General features: G+C 43.8%; 1 protein-coding gene across 1 annotated transcript; it reads left to right on the top strand.

The window, feature by feature from the left end:
* The first annotated feature begins 414 nt into the window (after positions 1–414).
* On the top strand, positions 415–13,666 carry LOC146075196 (ras-related and estrogen-regulated growth inhibitor-like protein). The gene is made up of 4 exons (XM_083184175.1): positions 415–812; positions 1,178–1,231; positions 2,949–3,025; positions 10,208–13,666. Exons 1-4 carry the CDS (start codon positions 665–667, stop codon positions 10,634–10,636), a joined length of 708 nt encoding a protein of 235 aa, XP_083040301.1. The 5' UTR covers positions 415–664; the 3' UTR covers positions 10,637–13,666.
* Positions 13,667–16,620: the final 2,954 nt, after the last annotated feature.

The raw sequence follows: 16,620 nt of genomic DNA, 5'->3' as shown, positions 1-16,620 counted from the left end.
CACAGTTTGGAATATGAAATATTATAAGGGCATTATGTAATAAGGCAGGATTTACTATGCAGATCATTTCACCGTTTGCAATATCAACAACATGTGTCAAAACAATGAGAGGACTACAAGCTTGTAGCACCCTGCTTTGTTTATGACAGGCTGTTAACTTGTTTCACATAGACCAGTTTCAACTTTACAGGCTCCTAAAGCAATAACTACTAATTGATTGTGACTTTGTTCTCTGTGCAGATAAACTGTACTGTTCCTAAAATGATTGATCTCCCTCTGACAGAGCTTTAACTAAGAATTACCCCTGGCTCTGGTCCAGCAGCTCATACAGGGAATAAATAGTCTAGTGGGATGTACCAAAAACACTTCAGGGTTCATTTTCTCATGTTCAATACGAAGTTATTTTCACTGGTTTATCTTGCTGGACGTTGGACATTGGCTAAACCTTCTCACTAGATAAAAAGCTAAACTTGCTTGAAGTCTCTGCTTTCAGCTGTTAGCCGCCCCCCGGTGTGTGATGACGGATGGTACATTCCACTGAAATGCCGATGCTGAGCTGGTGGCAGCAGGCGCAGGGGCTCATTCTCAGAGCGGGCTAGCTGGGGGGCAGCAGCGGCAGCAGCAACAGGTCCTACGGGGCATTTACTGGGGCTCTGAGCTGCAAATGGTTCTAAAAATCCCTCTTCGGAGATCTGTCAGCCTTAGCCCGGATCATCAGCTCCCTTTATCCCCGGCAGAAATGACTGGACCCACTGCGCTGAAAATGGAAGCAAATATCTTAGTTCTCGGTGCAGATGGGGTCGGGAAATCAGGTGAGAGCCTGCATATTGCTGGGTTGCAGAGTGATGCTCTGGAGGAGAGGCTTGCAGTTTTCTGGTATAGGCAGACAGATAAATCAGACAGTTAATAATGTATTTATAAAATGTCGTTTTATAACGCATTATTATTATTTAAAACAAAGGTAAATAAAAAAAAATGAGTCATTTTTCTCCCATTATTTGAAAATGTTAATTTGTTTTGATGTACAGTATATAGTATAACTAATGCATTATTGCCATCCGTGACTCTTGCAAAATAGATCTGGCAGGGACCAGTCATCAGAATTGTATATTCTCTGTTTATATCTGAATATTGTTTACTTCTTCATTGTAATTGTCTGTATTATGTTTGTTTACAGCATTGACTGTTCGCTTTTTAACCAGACGTTTCATTGGAGAATATGGTGACCTTGGTAAATATATATATATATATTTTCTAGATGGTAGCTGTCATACATGTGATGTGAATCATAAACATTGTCCTATTTTACTTCCAAATCATTATATACGTCACAACTATTCTGCCGCATGGTAAAAATGAACACTCCAGGCAAACAATTGAGATAGGATGTAGATGTATGTTATCATGTTACCAGTGGATTTAGCTGTGGGTTCGGACATGTATACAGTAGATGTGTAACAACCCTTCCACTGCGTGAGGTCCCTACACTTAGTGCAGTGCAATGTGTTATCAATTTATACTGTAGTTAAAGGTCCTCAGGGAAGTGCCCCATTCGGCACATAAGAACCATGCTTATTTTATAGGACTAGTATTGGTTTTGTGTGGCTTTTATGGTCTCTTGATGTCTTCCTAGAAGAAAGCATACATTCTACAATTATCCATGATAACTTAGACGTTTCATGTGATTGGAGTCTCCTTCCCTTTCCATATCTTTCTCTCTCTATTTATCTCCATCTCTCCCTTCCTTCGTTACCCCTCTATCTTTCTCTCTCCCTCCCTCTGTCTCTCTCTCCCCATCTCTGTCTCCCACTCTATCTCTCTCTGTTTCTCTCACCTCCCTCTCTCTTTCCACTTCTCTTTCTCAATCTCTCTATTTCTCTTATTCCCTCTATTTCTCTATCCCTCTTATTCTATCTATCTATCTGTCTGTCTGTCTGTCTGTCTGTCTGTCTGTCTGTCTATCTCCCTCCTGTCATCCCACTCTCTCTCCATCTCTCTTACTGTATCTTTCTCCCTCCTATCTCCTTCTCTCTCTCTCTCTCCTCTCTTCCTTTCTGTCCCTTCCTCTCTATCACTCTCCTATTTTCCTTCCTTTTGCCTCTTTTTTTCATCCCTTTCTCTCCTCTTCACTCTCCCTCCCTCTCTTTGACTCTTATTTCTCTCTCTCCCTCTCTCTCTCTCTCTCTCTCACACTCGCTCGCCCACTCTCTCTTTCTCTTTTTATTTGCATATACATTGTCTAATGTATATTATAAAGCTAGTTTATTTCCATTTATATGGGTAAAGGAGTAATATTCCAGATGACAGGGGAATTCTCTTCTCTGCAATAACCCCAACATGCCATCTGGATGGTAAGAACACCATCACCTCATGGCCACCAACATCACGAAATTGTCCATCTTGCCCCTCATGGTGGTACGTTAGAAACTAGAGTTTGCTGATTTCTACTACATGAAAACCCTTCAAAATGAATGTGTGACCAATGTGCTCATTTTATGTTATTAGACTAATGTGAAGAAAAAGTTAGTTTCCACACATGTATTGTGGTACGCATCACCTGTTTTCTACTTTACTGACGACTGGAAAACATCAATGATATTATTACTGCTAAGTGCGCTGTACTCGTTGTTCTGCCGTTTGATAATAATGTCATAATAAGACTATTTTTAGATGACGCAGCTCATCTAACTAAAGAAGCTGCCTAATTAACTTAGAAATTGTAGGATAACATCATTTGTCTGAGTTTCACTGTGGAATCCTACGTATAGGCCCTAATGAAATAAAGCCGGTCTATTAAAATGAGCAGAAGCAGATGTGGCTATGAGGATATTGATGCACTCAAGTTGTCTTGGACACGCAAACAGGCTTTCATGTAAACCACACACTCCTACGGTATTAATTCCCATAGACTAAGCTGTCTTATGACGGTGGTTGTATTTTCCTTGCAGAATCTATATATAGCCACAATGTCTCCGTGGATGGAAAGGAAGTGATCTTTAATATCTGGGATTTTCCATATTCGAAGGTGAGTTTTTCTATATGTCTTTCTTGCGCCTTCCACCGTAACGTGTTTTGAACAACAAAGATTTATTGTCTTAAATTCGTCACATTTAGATTTGGGGCAGGAACTGTAAATCATTTCTTTTTCTGTTAGGTACTATTCATTTCCTGTAAATGTATAAGGTACTAGTCTAGAACACAGTCTGCTTCTATATAACATAATACATTTGAAAGGGGCACTTTGTGCTGCTATTTAAGCAAATGTATTTAAAGGGGGACCTTTTAACCATAAATCATTAATACATTATCTGTCTGGTATACGGTCGTTAGGTTGACACTATTAAGGTCAACATACAGTACATTGGGTCGACCACTGAAGGTCAACAGGCCTTAGGTCAACACATGAAAAAGGTCGACATGTCTAAGGTCGATGGGGGCACAAGCATTAGGTTGACATTGTCAACAGTCAAAAGGTTGACAGGGTTTTTCAGTTTTTTTTTGAGCCAACATGTGCCGACGGGTTGTATTTCATGCCCTACCATCCACTAGGGCATGGAGGGAGAATATAATAGTGTGCTGAGTGTAGTAAGGCACCGAGCCCGAAGCATGGTGAATGCAGAGAGCCATGCTTGGGGATGCGGTGCACTTTTCCAGTGTCCATGTCGACTGTGTTGACATTCCGGCCAAAATTTTCTGAAAAACCCATGTGTTGATCTAATACTCGTTTCGACCTTTTGACCCTGTTGACCTTAAGCATGTTGACCTTTTTCATGTGTTGACCTAAGGCCTGTTGACCCAATGACCCCTACCCATCTGTCTTAAGCAAGTACACACTATGGCCCTTATTCTGAGAGAGTCGGATGGCTGCGTGTGCGGTCGGACGGCCGATGTGTGGTGTTTGCGCATGTGCAGAGGCGTTTCACAGTGTGAGTTCCGTGCAGAAAACAATTGGTCGGAAAATTCTGAGCAGGGGCTGGAGAGGGGAGTGAAGGGATGTTTGGGCTCATTACCATATGTGTACGCCCCGCGTTTCATGGGCGTTCCCATGAAACCGCTGGGCGCATGTATGGTAATCCAGCCGTGATGCACGTGTGGGGGGCGGACATCTGACATAGCCGGATGTCAGCTGCCCGCCCATATCCCTGCTTTCATACGGGAAAAGGTCCGAGTGGTCTGGAGCACTTAGTGCTGCCTGACCACTCGGCCCATCATTCAATGGTCGGCGACCATCGGAGAATGGGGGAGGTTCCCACAGATGTGGGAGGTGTTTGCATGAAACATTTACTCGCCGTCCATTCGCTCGGCGTCTTACCGCATTCGGATGGTGTAAGCAATCCGTACGGTAGGCGGGCTAAGAACACTCGATGCCTGTCTGAAAATACTCATCCGTCCTAGTCAACTAGAATAAGGGCCTATAGGTGAAATTTAATAGGATGAGAGATTCAGAAAGTTAGAGATTTGGTAAGAAATCTCCAGGTTTTTTTTAAAAGCGGCAATCATTTACACTTCAAAATCAAACTGGTTTTGCAATGTAAACGATTGCCGCTTTAAAAAACCCTGGAGATTTCTTACCAAATCTCTCACTTTCTGAATCTCTCATCCTATTATATTTCCCCCTATGTTGTTATTTTAATTATATGCATGATAAATATATTGTCAACGATATTATCACGCATATCGTCTAGTGTGTATGCACCATGGGCTAAATGTAATATGGTGTGAGAATCAAAAATACATTTTGGGAGAGTTTTCCCATTTATTTAAAGCGGCAATCAATTACATGGCAAAATAAACCTGTTTTTTTTTCCCAGTGTAAATGATTGCCGCTTTAACATAAAAAAGGGGAAAAACTCTCCCAAAATTTCTCACTTTCTGATTCTCACACCTGATTACATTTGGCCCATAAAATCTATGCTAGCTCCTAATATGTTGAAAAAAATTACAGAAACCACTATGATTACCGCTTTAAAATATTGGGAAAAATCTCCTAAAAATCTCTCACTTTCTGATTATCACACCCTATTACATTTGGGCCCCATATCATTAATGATGTGTGCTCCAGTGGGTCATTAACAACATATGTGGGTGCAAGGAAGGGAGGAGTATGTGTGGGTGCAAGGGAGGGAGGAGGAGTATTCTTTAGTGTTAATGAATTATGTCCAGACCTCCATTTAAGCTTTGACTTGCATGTAGATGGAATTACATAAAGCAAGGAACAGAATAAAAAAATCACATCTATTTTGACTATATTAATAATAATAAAAAATTCTTGCCCAGAGATTACCCAATCATAACCTCCCTCAACTTAAATTTTATTCAAGCCCAATCATACGCTGACAAAATCTCAAAACTCATTCCGGAAAAAGATTGGAATAATGATCTTGACAATGTACTCTTGGCTCCCCCCCTACCTAAAAAAGCGATCTCCACTTACTACAAATTCCTCCGAAAACCTTTCGATTACACCTCACAGCGCACAGGCCTTAACCAATGGTTAGAACACTTCCCCTCCCTAACAGACACTTTGTTAAAGACCCTACAGACCTCAATAACGACATTCCCAATGGCCAAATTCTCGGAAATGTACCTAAACATTTTCCATAGATCATACATCTCTCCCTCACGAGGATACCAGATGCAAATCTTAGACTCCCCAGGATGCCCCAAATGTAATAACTCTCAAGCAGACCTATACCACTGCTTTTGGGCCTGCCCCTTAGTTAAGAAATTCTGGACAGATGTTCGTGACTTTGCTAACGAGCATTTGGTTAATTACACTCCACTCACCCCGGAATGGGCCATATTTGGCATCCTACCAGAGGAAACCAGAGCCCCTAAACCCATCAAAAAATGTATGCTGGCAATCTCATCGGCTGCCCGCAAAACGATCCTTCAAGTGTGGATCCAAACCTCCCCTCCAGCCCTGGCAATGTTCAAAGATAAATTGTTTTTCATCTTTCACATGGATTGGTTGGAGGCCTCCCTCCAAAAGGACTCACGTACCAAACAGTTCTTTGCTACCTGGAACAGCTACATGAAAACCTTACCCATGCCAACCAAGCAAACTCTTCGTCAATGTTTCCAAAATACCCGCTGGTATGAAGAACGAATGTTACTTAATGATCCTCCGCTAATCCTAGCAGGGCCGGTGCAAGGCACCGGAGCGCCCCAGGCGAGTCGGGCTGGGGGCGCCCCGGTGCCGGGGGGGGGGTACCTGGCGTTCAGCGCTGTCTATTTAAAGCTGGCGGCGGAGGCAGCGGGGGTCCCTGCAGTCTATTAAAAACCACGAGCGCTATCCGCCGGGCTATGCGGAAGCGCTTCTAGTGTGAAAACACTGGCAGCACGCTGATTGGCTGCCAGAGTTTTCACACTAGAAGCGCTTCCGCATAGCCCGGCGGATAGCGCTCGTGATTTTTAATAGACTGCAGGGACCCCCGCTGCCTCCGCCGCCAGCTTTAAATAGACAGCGCCGTAGCTAGGACAGGTACCCGGGCGGCATTTTCCGCCCTCCAGTGGCCGGCGCCCTAGGCAAATGCCTAGGTTTGCCTAGTGGTGGCGCCGGCCCTGAATCCTAGAATAAAGTGTTCTCCTCTTCTGTTAAGATGAACATACTGTACACATGCTCTAATAATACGGAATCCTATGTCTAAAATATAACTCAATCTAACCTCATGTACTTGAATATATTATATTTGAATCAAGTGCCTGAATTCTCAGCAATGTATCTTGTTATGTAATGAAGCTTTGACTTAATAAAAAAGTTGTTTAAAAAAATAAAATAAAATAAAAATTGTTGCCAAATCACTATAACCCTCAAATTTATGCTTGTGGCCTAAACTCCGTTAGCAATTTCAATTTTCCATTTTATGTAATTCAACATCTGAAGAAAATGTATCATAACAGTTCTGGGATATGTACTGGCAAGTGTTATGGAATTCAACTCAATTCACATAGAATATGATACATACATGAAAGTACTATATTTTAGACACTCTCATCTTGTAAAAAAAAAAACAGTAATACAAACTGACACATGGCACAAACCACAGTGCCTGTAATATGTTACCTTTCTACATTTTAATATGTTACTTTGCTAGCAGCATTAAAAAAGCCAATTTTTACCATGAAATGCCTCTTCGTCTCGCCCGCTCAAGATAAAAAAAAAAAAAAAAGATACACAGGAATATTATTTATCAGCTTGAGGTCTTCAGAGATGGAGCAGTCATCTGATTGGGATAACAAGTGCTGAACTGAGATGGCCGTACCAGTGTTTGATCTAATACAGAATGTAAAGTAAAACAAGGAGAATTATTAATACCACCTGCTGGACTCCATACAAAGTATCTTTCAGTATTTCATTTTCTAATCAGTTAAAGTATATTCCATTTTGATCCACGATTAAAAAAGGTCCCAACTTACTCACTGTGCAAGCTGCATTACAGAAAAGGTGGCTGAAAAAGGTCCATTAAGAGTTGCATAAGTAGGGAAAACTCGGAAATCTAGGTTAATGATTCTTAATGGTCATTGGACACCATTATCTGTAATTAGTTTCCTTCTTTTTCTAATCTTGGGTACTTTAAATTGCACGCTTAATTATTCTGAAAGGGCGCATTCTGTCAGTGAGTGGGGGGGGGGGTATAGCGATCAGGATTCTTGCGGTCAGTATACCAACATCTGAATCCCGACCGCTGGTACTCTGACAGGGGGAGAAGCGCATTGAAGTCCCATATGAGCTTGCTGCATTTGCCACAGGTTCTATTCTCCCTCTATGGGGGTTGTGGACCCCTAATGAAAAGAGAATGGCACCTGTAAGTTGGGATCCCGACTATTGTGAGGTCATCTAGCACCTGCCAATGTAAAGGGTAAATTCATTGGAGGATCTAGTTTTCCCTAGGAATGTCCTCCACTATCCAGCGCTACACCCAGTGCACTGGTGAAAGGAAAGTGTTGCCGCATGAATTGCCACAGGGTGCAGACAGCTGGCCACTTGTATGAGGACTGACCCTCACTAGTGGCAATGTTCTGTCTTAAGGCCCCCATACATTAGTCCGACTTGTCCTAAGGACAAGTCGGACCTGATTTCCCCCTGCAGCTCCCCGGGAGTGGGACACACGATTTGGCACTTGATGTGCCAAGTTTTGCAAATGATACATCGCATGCGATGTATCATTTTCAACTCCCGGGGAGCTGCAATGTGGAGCGAGCAGGGGGGCCGGGGACATCGAGGTGGCGGGCGGGGGATGCTGCAAGGCGGCTGGGGGGATGGACGCACACTGCTAGTAGTGCAGACGCTGCGGGGGACACAGGCGGCAGTGACATAGAGCCGGGCGGGGGGAGCCGGGAGCTGTCAGTACTGAAAAAAAAAAGCCCATACAATGAATGGGCAGCCTGTGATTGGCTGAGCGCTCTCTCAGCCAATTGCTGACAGGCTGAGAGAGCGCTCAGCCAATCACAGGCTGCCCATTCATTGTATGGGCTTTTTTTTTTTCAGTGCTGACAGCTCCCGGCTCCCCCCCGCCCGGCTCTATGTCACTGCCGCCTGTGTCCCCCGCAGCGTCCGCACTACTAGCGACGTGTCCCCCCCCTACCCGGACGGAGCATGACAGCTCCCTGCTCCGGCTCCCCCTGCCGCCCCCCTCCCTCGCCGGCGTCTCCCGCCCCCCTCCCTCACCGGCGTCCCCACGGCTGCACATAAGATTTATCTTATGTGCAGCCGGTCCGACGTCCCGACTCTGACCCGATGCGCACAGGACTGCGCATCAGGTCGGACCGGGTGTCAAAACCTGCGATTTGGTCCGATTTCACTGCCCGATCCATCTGGATCGGGTGAAATCGGGGCCAAATCGCATAGTGTATGGCGGCCTTTAGCCTTTCAATGTTTTTATGTGTCTGCCAACCTCTATCTGTCTATATGAGTCAACGAGCCATTTAAGTGATACTATTGGTGTAGCAATAGAAGACCACTCTTTTTGTTAAGTACGGAAAGACAATGCCTGGGTGGGAAATGTTCATGGTTTGAGATTTCTTTTATACCGGCTAATATGACTTCTGTAATGTCAGCTTTTGTAGATTATCTGGTTGCCATGTTGAGGTCTCTGATGATGAGCAGTCCCCATACAGTATATTCAGAGATAAGCAACATTTCTGTGATAGTGGGTGATAAGCACAACAGAAATAAACAGGCAAATAGGACATCAGTCAATCAAACCACACATAATTCCAATGATCTCCTTTAGGTTTTATCAGTATTTTAACAGACTTGACAGCCCATGATTATGGAGAAGAATGAATAAAACCACCAGTATTCAAGTTCGAAATAAGGTCATTACATGCTCCCGCTGATTCTGCATTCTCACAGACCAATAAAAGTGACCTTACTGCATTGTGCCACTTCATGGGGAATATTTGTATATTTGCGATTTATGCCATACTTTCAGATCAGTGCTTAGGTCCTTTCCCAGAAATCTATTGTGTTCTGAATTAGGAAAATTCCTGTCTGTAACTAGAGGAACTGTGTAGTTGCTCTGAGTTTCAGAGCTCCCCCGTGATGCTACCAGTTTAAATGCTCTATAACTTTTACTAATTAGAAAAATAATTGCTATACAGTAAAAATTGTGACCTATGCACCTAGAGGTAGCTGCAGAGTTGCACGCACACCCATTTGCAGAGCGCATGTTCCGTGTTTTGGCACTGCAGATGCACCGCACCAAAGTTGACGCATGTACAGGCAAAGCAAAGTAGTACTTACAACTGCAGGGACATTACTTGGCTGTAACAGGGCATTGTTACGTAAGCTATGTTCTGAGAGGGTAAGTCAACACAGTTGCTGCTTAAACAGAGTTAATCAGATGTGAAAGTATGCATGTTATTTTTAGCACCAAAGCTAGAACTGGTATTTGAGTGCATTGATAATGATGATAGCTGGTATCAAGCGAGCACAAGGATGCGTACTATGCTGCATACAGACAAATAAGCGCATTTAAATCAGAAGCAGTCAAGGCCGACTTGTGATTACCTGTGCATTAGCCCCTAATGTGTGGGACAGCATTGATTTACTGCACAGAGTAGATGCCATTCTGCAGATGATTAAGCAATATTCTGGTGTACTTGAAATTTATCATATTGATGCTACAGCAAGGTGACCTGCAAGTAATTGACACATTCCTTTTGTGGCAACTTCTAATTACTTTGTCTTATTTCACTGTAGGAGCCAACTGAAGAGAGCTGCGCAGAGGAGGAGAAGCGTATCCAGTGGGCCGATGGATTTGTTCTTGTCTATAGCATTTGCGATAGAGCCAGTTTCAACATTATCTGTCAGACAATCCAGCTTATCAAAGCTTCCAAAGACTGCTTAGGGCCAGAGAAACTACCCATTGTAATTGTGGGCAACAAACGCGATCTGCATCACCTACGAACCGTGTCAAGCGAAGAAGGGAGGCTCTTGGCCTTGTCAATGGACTGCGACTTCTATGAAGTGTCAGCGGCGGAGGCCTATCACGGCGTTCTGATGGTTTTTCATGGACTTGTAGACAAAATCAAAGAGTCCAAGCTGGTTACAAAGAAAGGGACAGGAATAAGAGGCATTGTAAAGAGTATGTCAGCAGTGTTTGCCAGGAGAAGAACAGACTCTCTTTAATACCTGGAACTATTTGGCATGAGTTTACCATCTGGGATGTTTGCACCTTTATTATTGTATTGACTGCGGACTTTATCACTGTGCAGCCCACAGTATATCTACAGCTGTCCCGTTGAGCATTGCTCTTTCCTGTGTAGGCGAAATGGTTTATATAAAGTTGTCTGTAAAATGGAAAAAAACAGAGGAGACATGACTAAAAAAAAGAAGAAGAAATCATTGCTTGCCACTGTGAAAGCAAAGCTATGGAAAGACTTCTGTCTGATGAGCCTCAGCACAAACTTATGAAGATCTAAAGAGTTCTCAGCTTTCATCTACTCATTATCTCTAATCAGGCCTGTTCTCTCATGTTGCTGTCTGCCTTGTTTTGCTTTCTATCATGTACCTTGGCTCCATCATTATGTACATCTGTACATAGTGAAAGGAACACATATATAGGTAATTGGATTTTGCTTGATAGGATGACTAGACACTTTTTATTATTTTTGACTCGTTTATGTGTTTTTGTTTTCACAAGCATGCTCCTTGTGTGCACTGGGAGGATTGTACTTTTATGAGGGTGAAGGAATGTGTGGAGCAGACGTTCCATGCTGTGACAATCCAGAAGCACCTCATGGCTAATTTCTACAATCACAATAAACAGATGTCTGTATTGTTTGCAGTTCAGCCATAGTGAAGTGAACTAGTCATATCCAAGCTTCTGGAATGCAGAGTGCATAAAGCTCATGCTCCCCCTGTTTGGGCTCTTGTAGACAAGGTTTTGGCATGTACCCATGATCCATTGCTGGTGCTAAACTAAGGGGCACAATTTATTGATCCTAACAAAATGCAGATCACCAATGAAAACCATTATAATTATCTTAGTTTATTCATTTTGCCCCACCATTTTGCACAGAAATTGTCATTCACTTCAGTCCATGTCCCATTGGAGCTTCGAGTAAATAAAAATTCCACACAAATAGGCTCCTGGTCTGGAATTGAACTCGTGACCTCAGGGCTATGAGATAGATATGTTTACCACTATGCGACCGTGGTGGGCCTTATTTAGCATTGAACGTATAGCTGCCCTTCCGCATCTGTATTTTTAGTTGCACGCATCTTCAGATATCTGCAACATTGAATCTACTGTAGCATACAGGTGGAGCACTCATCAGCCTCTGCTTGCATATGGACACCTGCGCTGGAGCAATGACACACTCATCAGCCTCTGCTCGCATACGGGCACCTGCGCTGGAGCAATGCGACAATCGTCAGCCTCTGCTCACATATGGGCACCTGCACCGGAGTAATGCTACACTCATCAGTCTCTGCTCGTGTACGGGCACCTGCGCTGAAGCAATTCTACATTCATCATCCTCTGCTCCATGCGGGCACCTGCGCTGGAGCAATGCGGCAATTATCAGCCTCTGTTCCAATAGGTCTAGGTAGGTGCCACATTTACATCTGAAATCATAGCTCATCATGCATTTTCAAATTAAAAGTATGCCTGGATTCAAAGTACAAAACTTAAAATGTCGTATCGAAGGTCTAACACCACACCTTGTTCATCAAACAAAATATTAATCTTCTTAAATACTGCTGTTAGGATCATTTATGCCCTAGGTGATGAGGGAAAGGACTATGGATCTATTTTTATTACAATTGACAATTTTGTGTGTTTTAATTGTTTTAGTACATACGGCAACAGGCAACTGGGAATGTGGATCTTCATCTAGAAGGTCCAAAATGTGTCTCATTAGAATGATAAGAAAATACTTGGTTTCTGCCAGCAATAAGATGGTACAATAGCTAAGTTATTTGGGCATTGAAAATGGCTGTGCACCATTCTCTAGGCCAATTCTGCCCATTGGCCACTGCACACTTGTACTCCTCCGTAAATTCCTCAGGATTTGCGGCGGTGTCCCTAGATTACACTTAGGCAGTTATCTAGTGATACCGCCGCAAATGCTGCACACAGCACCACCAAAGAGGATTTGTGCTTCATGTAATTCGCACACATTTTATAATTACTGTATGCAGGAGAAAATACCACTACATGGTTCTGTTATGATACATTTGATACAAATCTGGTGTAAAGTTATTGCTCCATATTAAACACATTAAAACAAATGCATGTAATATGTGATGTTTTCATTAATAAAATGGAAAAATCACTCTTCTGCTTTCAATATCTTATGTCGACACATAGGACTAGATGCTAATGCTGCTGGAACAAGTCATATATGTTGTGTTAGTGTGTCTGCAAACTCGTCCTACTCATGTCCTTGCAATGTAATATGTACATTGGTTTCTGTAATTGTAACATACATAATGTGTAAATATATATATATGTTATTGTATATTTGTATAGGCCTTAATATCCTACCTGGTTATCGGATCAACGATGTCTAGATGGCCAATCGCGTGGTCAGCTACTAATGGTCGATTACGATTAGTTGGATGCCTAAACATAATCGACAGTGACTAGATCGGCAGTAACAGAAGATACACGCAAGTAAAAGGTTGATGGGAATGTGGTCAACAGTGAAAAGGTTGGCACAAATGTTTCATGATTTTTGTTGATTTAACCGACTTGTTCATACTTTGCTATCTCAGTGGACATAGGGAGGGAGAATAAAATAGTGTGCCAAGAGCAGCGAGGCACAGAGCACGAAGCATTGAGAGTGCAGAGAGCCATACAAGGGGATTCTGTACACATACAGTCTCCATGTCAACATAGACACTAAAAAACACAAAAAACTTGTGTCAACCTTGTCACTGTCGGCCAAGTTCCCATCAACCTTTTGTTTGCATTGATCTTTTGTTACTGTCGATCTAGACACTGTCAACTATGTTTAGGCATCTGACTAGACGTGTCCAACTATTAGTGGTCAACCACGTCTAGACATGGTCGATCCGCCCCACCATAACCCTACCGTCACATGTGTAAACTGTCAAATGAAAATATATATGTAAATAGCAAAGTAAAATATACTTGAAATGCTTTATGTAATATGTGCAATATACAAATAAAATATTCTTAATTAAATTGAATATGTGAGTCGTTATCTATAAGAAATCCTTATTTATGGGTGGGGTATGTTAGCATGCATTCCTAGTAAGTATTTATTAGCATTATTATCAATATCAATTATTAATATAGCACCAGTTTCATTTGTTTTGCTTTGCAGTCCACTTTTAAAACTAGATAAGCATCAGAGTGTCAAATTGAATTTGCCTAACTTACTATCAGATACACAGTCCCATACTCATTGAATTGGATCCGGAGATTTCCATGGCTGCCACAAAAAATTGTCAGATCCTGTGGCAGTCAATGGCAGCACCATAGGCATGCACAGACCATTTTATTAGGGGGTTCACCATTGGAGAGGCATGTCTATCACCACCTACTGGGTGTGCCTATCAATGCCTACTGGGCATGTCTACCACCGCCTACTGGGCATCATTGCTAATTAAATGGAAGTTGACTTATTTATGTATGTGGGCTTCAGAATAAATTACCCCCCCCCCCCCCCCCCCCCCCACACACACACACACACCAGAAATGGGGACAGGGTGCTCTGCAAAAATTTACACTGTTATGCCCATTACACATAATGCCACACAGTGTAATGCCCATTACACAAAATGCGGCACATTGTAATTCCCTTTAAAAATAATGCCGCCACACACACAGTAATGCCCATTACACATAATGCCACACATTGTAATGCCCATTACAATTTTTATCACACAACATAATACCTATTATCAGGGCTATTTTTCAGCAGGCTCCAGCAGGAACTGAGGCCCTTATTGTAGTTCACTCTTATAATATTTCTTAGATGGACAAAACCATGTACACTGCAGGTGAGGCAGGTGTAAAACCCCACCCAAATCTAATTATCTCTGCACAAGTAACACCTGTCTCACCTGCAGTGCACATGGTTTTGTCCACCTAAGAAATATTTTGTCAGAAAGAGTGAACTAGAATAAGGGCCTCAGTTCCTGCTGTAGCCTGCTGAAAAATAGCCCTGCCTATTATACATTATACCACAAACCGTAATGCCTATTACATATTATGCCACATAAGTGCCACTTCCCTACATGCTCATTGTTTGGGGATTCATGTTTCTTGCCAAGGGTTTCATTCTCGTTGCCTCTGGGATTACATGCTCGCTGCCACGGGGGATTTAAATGCTTGTTGCCAGGGGTTACATGCTTCTTACCAGGGGTTTCATTCTCGATGCCACCCACAGAGGATTACATGCTCCTTTCCCAGGGGGGGGTTTACATGATCATTGCCAGGGGGATTTTACATGCTCATTGCTAGGAAAACTACATGCTTGTTGCTATGGGATGTTACATGCTGATTGCTGGGGGGTTAGGTGTTACATTCTTGTTGCCAGGGGGAGGTATATGTTATTTGACAGGGTGGAGTTATATGCTTGTTGTCAGGGGGAAGGGGGTTTACATGCTTGTTGCCAAGGGAGCTTACATGCTCATTGCAAAGGGGACTTACATGCTCATTGCCAGAGTGGGGGTGGGAACATCCATTTTATTTGACTGATTGGCCTGTGGGCCAATCAAACCATGGTAGTGGGACTTCATGTTTATTGGTGGCGGATCTATGCTCTGTGTCCCAGTCCCTCGGGGAAAAAAAATTATACTTTATGCTTGACATTGATGGAGAGAAACCATCTGGTTCTCCCCCCCCCATCGATGGCAAAACTCAGTGATGTTGAATCATCAATGGTTGATGACCATCTCTAGACACTAGAGGTACGGCATGATCTATAGACACTGCCGATGGCTGGGAAGCCTGTGGGTTGCAGGCTGGAGGAGGCGGCGAGGGGTCTACCCGTCATTAGGGGGTGCCTGGGCACACCCGTCACCCTGTGTGCACGCCTATGGGCAGCGCAAACAATATATTACATGGAGTGATAATGTATCATATGCAATCCTGCCACCAGGCGACTCCTCAGCAGGGTATAACACAGGGCCGGTGCTAGGGTGTCCGGCGCCCTCCTGCAAACCATAAATTTTGTGCCCTTTCACATTGCCATTGCAACAAACTGCAGCCCGATTGTGGGAGCGTATGCAACATGCGATCCTATGGAGGATCTCGGGTGCATGTACATGTATGCATACACCATCTCAGTACTGTGTCCGCAAAATGTTGCAGGCACTAAAGGTGCCCATACACGTTGCAAGAACCGCAGACGTTATGGGCTAGATCACATCGCACAGAATGCATGCAATGTGTGTGCGATGCGATCTGAAAGCAGTACAAAAAGTATGTGCAGCACTCGTGACTGAGGGGGAAAGGAGGGGAGAGAAGTAGGAGATGGAAGAAGAGGAGAGGAGATAGAGGGGGCGGAGTGTTGAGGACTGGCAGTGGCACTGGCACAGCACACTGAGAAGAGGGAAGGATGGGGAGGCGGCACTGCTGCCTGTTTATCATTTGATTGACAGCTGACAGGCGCAGGGAGCAATGGGTAGGGGGCGGATCCGGACATGACATGTCATCCAGGCATTCACAGACAGCGCTGCATGCCTCAGCGCAAGTGTCCGTGAGGAAGAGGGGGCAGGTCGCAGGAGGAGGACAGTGTGTGCGCGGTGCAGGGAGCTGCTCAGCTTCTCCATGCTGTTGCCCACTGTCAGACAGGCACTGCGGGCGACGTGCAGGCTGTGTACACTCGCGGTGCAGGGAGAAGCTCTTTATACTGCCGCTCGCCTGTGGGCGGTGTGCAGGAGGCAGTGACAGTGAGGGCTAAGACAGCTTTAGCAGAGCAGGGAGGGAGACGGCGCCTTTTCAGCATGGCGCCTCCCTGCTTTGCAGGAGCTGCTGAGTGGGTAGCGCCGGCCCTGGTATAACATGCAAAGGAGGAATACGATACCATGTACAACTGTATGGGGGCCTTAACATTAATAATAACCTTTAGTTTAGTTTCAGTCAGGGCTATAACTGGGTGCCGGACAGGGTTCCCGACAGTCAGGATCCCGAC

The sequence above is a fragment of the Crinia signifera genome, chromosome 4 (assembly GCF_055691185.1).
Source record: "Crinia signifera chromosome 4, ASM5569118v1, whole genome shotgun sequence".
In the NCBI taxonomy this organism is placed as follows: domain Eukaryota; kingdom Metazoa; phylum Chordata; class Amphibia; order Anura; family Myobatrachidae; genus Crinia; species Crinia signifera.
Note: the sequence above shows the minus strand (reverse complement) of the source record. Positions and strands in the feature narration are given on the sequence as shown.

Coding starts and splice junctions, on each gene's coding strand:
- LOC146075196 (XM_083184175.1), top strand. CDS start 665: ATGGTTCTAAAAATCCCTCTTCGGAGATCTGTCAGCCTTAGCCCGGAT. Junction 813..1,177: donor AGATGGGGTCGGGAAATCAG/GTGAGAGCCTGC, acceptor GTTTGTTTACAG/CATTGACTGTTCGCTTTTTA. Junction 3,026..10,207: donor GGGATTTTCCATATTCGAAG/GTGAGTTTTTCT, acceptor ATTTCACTGTAG/GAGCCAACTGAAGAGAGCTG.